This window comes from Rhinolophus hipposideros (assembly GCF_964194185.1).
Source record: "Rhinolophus hipposideros genome assembly, chromosome: 2".
NCBI classification, from domain to species: domain Eukaryota; kingdom Metazoa; phylum Chordata; class Mammalia; order Chiroptera; family Rhinolophidae; genus Rhinolophus; species Rhinolophus hipposideros.
In genome coordinates, this window is record NC_138048.1 from 47091661 (window position 1) to 47099511 (window position 7851).

A 7851-nucleotide genomic window follows, 5' to 3' on the forward strand; every position below is an offset into this window, starting at 1 on the left:
GGAGGCAGGGAGGTGAGTGAGGAGGAATGCAGCTGAGCTATCCCTATTCTTTGCAACTGCTGGCCTCAAAACAGAGGCCAAGGTTATAGGTTAGAGTATATGGAGTTCTGAAGCATTTGCTTCAGACTGCTTTAAAAAATAGAAAAGGAAGCTGGTTATTTGGAAAGGAGTCACCCAGCTCTGGGACTGGTGTGAGTCCTGAATTGGTGTCTCAATCTTAGCTGTGGTGCAGTGGCTGAAGAGGAGGGTGGAAACTGCTGAGTCACCCTCACATCAGTTGGTTTTCATAGCGCTCTGAGAGAAAAATTACAGATGAGTTTGTTAGAGCTTTAAAATGCCATGTCCCTCACTGCTGATGGTATTTGAATTAAGGAAGCAGTATTCTGAAGCTGCTTTCCCAAGGCTTTGAGATCAAGGACAGAATCTGAACTCTCCTATATCTGCTGTGAAAAATCCAAGCCTTCAACTCCAGCTGATTCAGTGACTATGTACAAATTACCTTATACAACAACAACACAAAAAACAAAAAGCAACCCCCCTAACATTTAGCAAGTGTGTTTGTATATTTTCTTCAGTCCAGATTTCTGAATAATTTGATTTCACATAAAAGTATGATTTCGTTTCTTTCCAAGAGAATTGTCCGCATCCTTTTAAAATAAAAGAACAAATGACGGAGCTCCGTGTAAGTTCACTGCCATCAGTTCTTTGGCGGCTCCCTAGTACACAGTTTTTAAATTCTCACCTGGTCCTCAGGATATGATTTATTTGTCAAGAGTAGTTTTATGAGGTGTTTTCTCCTGACTCTGATTCTGAGTAACACCCTGAGCGGATGGTGCATCTCACTTCCTTTTATTGGGAATGAAGGAAAGAGAGACAAATCAGGGTAGAGATGCAGCTACAGCTACCATTTTTCCTCTGGAAAGAGTCCAGTATTTCTCATCAACCTTATTGGAAACATAGAATACAGACTGTTAGGGGAACTTGCAGAATATTGTGGTGGGCTGAATAATGATCCTCAAAGATATTTATGCCTTAATCCCTGGAATTTGTGCGTGTTACCTTATATAGCAAAAGAGATGTGATTTTTGCCTATCTTATGTTGTAGATGTGATTAAGTTAAGGATCTTGAAATACGGAGATAGTTTGACTTTTTGGAGTGTGCCCTAAATGTAATCACAAGTATCCTTACTAGAGTGAGGTGGAGGGAGATTTGACTCCAGAAGAGGAAAAGGTGATATGTTGATGGAAGCAGAGATTGGAGTGATACACTTTGAAGGTGGAGAAAGGGGTCACAAGGCAAGGAATGTGGGCAGCGTCTAGAAGCTGGGAAAGGCAGGGAAATGAGTCTCCCAGCAGAAGCAGCCTTGCCAACACCTTGACATTAGCCTAATGAAACTGATTTTGGAGTTCTGACCTCCAGACCTGTAAGAGAATAAATATGTGTTGTTTCAAGCTGCTAAATTTGTGGTAATTTGTTACAGCAGAAACAGGAAACTAATACAATAATTACGTAGGCCCGTGGGACCCATTTTTGGCTAATCATTAGAATCACCCCAGAAGTTTGTTAAATTCAGAGCCGGACCTAGTGAATGAAAATGTTTGGTTCGCTAAGCCTGCATATGAAACTGCTCTTCATTTTAGAAATCAAGTCATGAGGAAATCAAGACATGTAGAAGTAAAGCAAGAAGAACACAGGGTGGTCTATTTTAAATTTAATTTTCTTATTTTATCTTTTGAATTTTCTTCCTCCAGTTGTGCTGCTTTCATGTAAATGTGATTTCATCTGAAGCTTGGTGTTAACATATCCATTAAAATGAAAAAATAAAAGCTGAGAAATACATTTTTTAGCTTATATAATGCTTATTGATTAGAATGATGCAATCTGGCATTCTGTGTTTGGATATCCGATCTCTAGAGCTAACCTTTCCTTGTGGAGATTAGACAGCAGGCTAGGAAGAATCCCTTTGAAACTGAGAACAAAGACCAGCATGCAATTTACAGTGGTGTGCTGGGGCTGCGCATAATAAGTTGCTTAAAAATTTCAGAAGGGATTTTAGACATAATTTATTTATAAATGGTAAGGATGTTTCCAACCCCTGCTGAGCTCTCCCATAGGATTTTCATCAGGAACACAGTTTTTTGTGTACTCCTCCTCTTCCAAAACTTCAACTACTACCTTTAATATAATGACCTCCCAATATTCTCCTACCCCTACTTGCTGCTCTGAGATCCAGATCCATACATCTGACCATCTCCTGGGAATTTCAATTTGGCTGTCCCTGCAGCAACTCAAATTGAGCTGGACCACTTTTGGACCCCAGAATACACGGGGCTGCCTCTGGCACCCATCCCTTTTCACCTTGTCATTTCCACGTCTCTCTTAAGACTCAGCTCAGAAATAGCCTCCTTCACGAAGTTTCTCTTGACCCCACCGAGCCCAGATTCAGTTCCTCTCCTATATTGATCTGTGACATCACATACTAACACAATTTTTGCTGAATGACAGAATGAGAGTTTTCTCAACTTTTCTAATTCTTGATCAGGCACAAAGATAAGGAAAACAACTTTTACTTTTCTATTGAGTGTTTTCAGGATCCCTGTCAATTAGGGAGATTCTTGATTCATCAAACTCAGCATCAGTTGAAGGGCATTAGGGAGGTACTCAAACCCTGCATTCTGGAAAGAAGCCTGGAGTCTGGCCCACATGGTTTGAGTCAAGGTTCTGGGAAGTTCCATATGCATGTGTTGGGCACTCACGAAAGCCTGGGCTGGACATCAGGCACGGTTTTAGACACTAGGGACACACTCCCTTTCCCTGGTCTTAAGGCACTCAGTCTGATAGATTCCTTTTGGAATCTGGTAGATTCCTAAGGCTCCTTTTGGAACCTGGGCTTTGGATTCAGAAAAACCCAGCTTCTAATAAAATCTCCATCACCTTGAGCACATCACTTAATCTCTCTACTTCCCGTACTGTTTAAATAGAAACAAGAGTGCCTGCATCCCAAATTTTTGATGATTCTGAGGGGAACCAAAGTTTTGCCATCACAAAATGAGCCTTTTGTACTATTGATTAAAGCTGGTTATTAAAAAACAAAAGACTCAGAAAAACCTTTGACCATCCCCTTTTCCTCCTAAAGGGAATTCAGATGGAAAGGCCTACTCCAGGAAGGGGACTTTAGCCTATTCACCTTGAAATGTTGAATAAAGTATGGTAGACAGGAAGAATCCTGGCAAAAGCTTGTCCTACTGGACTCCCCACTATGTCCCCTTGTTCCTGGGTTGCCTAGGAATTTGGTAGCCATGTGTTCCCTCTTTCTCCTCTACCTGTGAAATACCCATTTCCCCTTTGAAATCTCAGACTCCGTCCCCTCTTCTCCTTTGTCCAGCCTGGCATATAAGCCCCAACTGCTTAGTGTGTTTTGGGTCACATTCTTATGGACTCCTGAATGTATGTCTACATAATAAACTTTGGACACTGTCTCCTGTTAATCTGTGTCTGTTAGTTTGATCATTAGCCCAGCTAGAAGAACTTAGAAGGTAGGAGGAAAGTATGTTTTTACAGCCCTGCAATTACAATATGAGTCAATTCATTAATAGCCACATTACCCACACATAATCTTCAATTGTACATAAATGATAAAAAGGAGTTATTTCCTAGAGGAAGTGCTGGGACTTCTGCTGGCCAAGGGCTGACTGTGAGCCTCAAAATAACTGAGTAGATTAAACATATCTAATTGGTTAGCTAGAGTCAATCCAGGAAACCACAGCCACAGGCAGGTGTCAGAGAGTAGGGGCTGGGAAATGGACATAGTGAGAAATGTGCCTGCCCACAGTGGGAGGGAGCTCTTATGATATCTGCAGATTCCCAAGACAATATCTGAAATGAACAAAGGCAAGGCATGGACAGTAAGAGCATCCTCTCTCTCTCTCTCTCTCTCTCTCTCTCTTTCTTTCTCTCTCTCTCTCTCTTTATCATCTCTCCATCATCCCCACAGCCCCAGCCATGCCTATAGATACAGATAGCATAGTGAAGCCTCTTAAGACAGGGGTTTGGACCAGGGCCTCTCGAAATCCTTTCTAACTCTGATGCTCTGGAATTCTCAGAAGCTTCCATAAGTTCTGGCTGAAGAAGCCATGTCAAACTTGCCAGATAGTTCCTTACCTTCAATGTGGCCATTTTCTGTCTGCTGCAGGTGTGATGAATTCAAGAAACCCAAGCGCATAGAGAGTATGAAGACGAAATGCTTCTGCTGCTCCTTCAAACCACTCTCTGAATGTTCTTATTCCCACCACTTCTCTGTGCTGACTGCTCAGCAGGTCCTGCAAACTAGTCACAAGAATTGCCTAACTGATAAAGTAGGGAGAAAGTCCAGCATGCTTATTTGTAACTAACTGCTTACACAATTGCCTTTGTTTATTACTAACCCCAGGCTGTTTCTGGAAAAGTTTGCAGAGGCCGGTCTCCTTTTCACTAGAGGTAAAGATTGCCTAATTATTTGTTCTGTTTAAAAGACGGAGGCTTATTACTACAGGCAGAGAATTGAAAGCTCCCTAAGAAAGGACCTGTGGTAGTTAGTTCCTGCTTGGTGTGGCCGAGGCTCCTCCACTCAATTCTGACTCAGGTTGGGAAGGAGTAGAAAAGAGTGTTCACTCTCTGAAGAGCAGTGAGAAAATTAACTGTGCTGTGACACAGGTGTTTACACATAGCTGCCAGTAACGGGGACCAGGTCTAGACAGCTCTCCATAGGTGCTTCCCAGGGATGAGCTGGGTGAATGGAAGCTTGAAGTACTTCATTTAAAACAAACTGGGATGTTTACTATTCTCCTCTTAATTCATTTCTTAAATTCTTATAAATTTTTTAAGAATCTTGTTTCCTAATGCCTTTATTTCTCTAAAAAGAAACCAAGGGATTACTTTCCAGCCACCTTTCCATAACTTTCTTGTCCATCTTGGCTATTCTTCTTAGCCCTGCTCAGGTATCAGCTTCAAGGCTAATTGTATTTAGGAAGGAAGAAACCATACATCGAATGCCTACTCCAGCTAGACATGCAAATTTCCACAGACATTCCTTCATTTAATTTCACAAAAGCAATCTGGTAAATTAGTCTTTATTATCACAAACTCAAGTGCCATAGACGGAGCAGGAAATGTAAATGGTTAAGTGGGCTAGGTGATTTTTCCAGATGAGACTTATACATGATGCTCCAAGTTATAAACATTGGCAACTAGAACAAATGAATGAATAAGTAAATGAGTGAATGAATAAACCCACTGGGGCAGACAGCAAAAAATGCCCCTACTTTCCTCCCATCCTTGTACGCAATGTGACTTTGCTGTTCCTCTTATCAAGAGATGGTGTTTTGTTTTGTTTTTTAACCTTCTTGAATCTTACTTTGACTAATAGCAAACATGACAGAAGAAGAGGCTTGAAAAGTGCTTGTGCCTTAGGATTTGTCCATTTTTTGGTACTTGAGGCCACCATGCAAAGGAGCTGGGCTAGCCTCCTTGAGAATGAGAGACCACATGGAGAGAGTGGTTAAGGCAATAGCCCAGCACTGACTGCCAGGCTTGCGAATGAGGTGTTCTGGCTGCCAGATGACTGCAGACACATGAGTGACCGCAGGTGAGACCAGCAGAACCGCCCGCTACACCTAGTCCAAACTGCTGACCCACAGAGTTGGGAGCAAATACGCTACTAGGCTTTGGAGTGGTTTATTAAGTAATGATAGATAACTGATACAATGACGTCAAAAACCATGCATGCAGGTTTGAAATGGCTGTGGGCTGCCAGTTTAGACCCTCTGCTTTTGATAAATGGGTCTAAGCAACCTCCAGAGGAGGTCCCCACGCTCTGGCATCTGGCAGTCACAGCAGAATGATCTGCTTGTATACAAGGTGTTAGCACAGAGAGGGCCACACCAAAGGGGCCAAGTCGATAGAAACAAGTGACAGCTTGGCAGCAAACTGTGGGGACTGATATCTGTAGACCATGCAGCTTGTAGGACATCTCAGCACATGTCAGCATAGATAGATGACAGTGTGGTATTATATAAGCTTCCCTGGAATTTATATGCAAAAGTAGAAGGAAGTGGGATGTAGACCTTAGCTTTACTGAGGCTACGTTTTTATATTTCCTGCAGTATGCAGGCACAAAAGTAAATGGAAGAAATGTCAAAAGTGAATTCAAGAAAAGTGTTTCTTGCAACTGAGTTTATGAGTACTTTGAATTTCTACTGATCCTGAAAGTTAGTCATTGGTGGTTAGAAAGAAAAATGGGCGCCAATAAAAGACAACGGAAAAGTTTTACTACTTTATTTGGCAATAACTTCCTATGCTCTTCTCATTGAATCAGCTTTGAAGGTAGATTTAAGAGATGTTTCAGTTCTCCCTAGGATGTGAGAGATTTCCTAAAGAGTAAGAGAGTGGTAACAGATCCTTGACTGGATGAAAATTACTTTGAGGGCTTGAAAATATTTATATTGAATAAACCTATTACCAGACTTTAGGGATTTCTTCTAAGTTGGTAACCTATTTCTTGTCTGTTTTTGTTTTTATAACAATGATTCGATTAAACAAGTATTTGCTTTGTTACTACTATGTGCCAAGCACTGTGCTGTATACACGCAGATGATGTGAGAAAAGCATAAAGCTCAGGGACAGATAGTTCAGACTGGCTTTCAATTTTACTAATGTAATCACACACTCATTTCTTTTACAATTATTGAGGACTGGCTACCTGCCAGAGCCTGTGAGATGTGGGGACAGAAAGATGACTAAGATCCAGTCCTGTTCTCTAGGTGGGCAGCGTACTGGAGAAGACTGACCCCAGAACGGGCCATTACAGCAGAGGGCCAGACATGCTGTGACAGGAAGAGCCCAGGGTGCTTTGGGAGAGGTTGGGGCCACCTCGCCCTGGCTAGCAGGGCAGGGAAGTCCTCCCAAAGGAGATGATGCCTGAGCCAAGTCACACAAAATAAGAGTTGGATAGGGCACTGAGTAGAAGGAAGAATGTGTGAGAGGACAGAGAAGGGGAAATGCAGAGCCTTCAAAGAACTGTGTTTAGGGCAGTGTGACTGAAATGGCAGAGTGGAGGGGTCTGGTGAGGGAATGCTTCTGGGAAGAGGAGAGTTTTGGCAAACATTTGAAGCAGTGGAATAGGGGGATCTTCTGGCCTGCGTATGTCTTGTAGCATTCAAAAAGATACCCAGTGGAAGGAGCAGGTTGTGTGTAGGGGCAGGGCAAACATATACTGGACCAGAAAAGAATCACAAGATCAACGTGGTGAGCAAAAAGAACAGAGGTGCTGAAAACTAGGCAGAGGGGGATGGATTCAGTGAGCTGACATAGGGAACATGTGAGGTGAAGAATTTGTAAAGGACCAGGAATTGGAGACACTGGTAATCTGTGTCCCCCAAATTCTAGCACAAGATAGGTTTACTCTCCACAGCTCTGGAAGAAAAGTCGGAGAAGTTTCAGACTTACAAACACCAGGGAATGGGGAGCAGGACCAAAACCAAGTGGCAAGAACTTATGATGAAAACTCCAGCCCCTTCTCCCAATAAACTTCCAGAATTCCAGAATGCTATCAGCAAGTTTTTACCCTCCAGACAGGAGATTGGAGAATCCTTCTCTAGGATGGTGGCCTGTAAATACTATATATTTCGATGAATAATTATTAAATATAAAAGGTAAAGTCTTTCTGAAAATGTTTCTTTTAATGAGGTGGCTCTCTTCCCCCATTAACTCATATATCCATGAATTAATAATTCTTATTTTTAATTTTTATTCCTAGAATGAGACAGGATTCAGCATCATTTAATCTTATTTTTAAATTTTATAGACATAAGCAT

At 41.9% G+C, this 7851-nt stretch overlaps 1 protein-coding gene across 2 annotated transcripts in view; it reads right to left on the bottom strand.

Moving 5' to 3' along the window:
- HGD (homogentisate 1,2-dioxygenase) overlaps nucleotides 1-4620 on the bottom strand; it is a 40517-nt gene extending 35897 nt beyond the window's left edge. The window contains exon 1 of one of the 2 annotated variants that reach the window (XM_081072192.1): nucleotides 4163-4620. In XM_081072192.1, the coding sequence (XP_080928318.1) occupies nucleotides 4163-4177 (15 nt within the window). In that variant the 5' untranslated portion in view covers nucleotides 4178-4620. The remainder of the gene's footprint in view (nucleotides 1-4162) is intronic. The other variant, XM_081072193.1, reaches the window with a different exon arrangement.
- Nucleotides 4621-7851: the final 3231 nt, after the last annotated feature.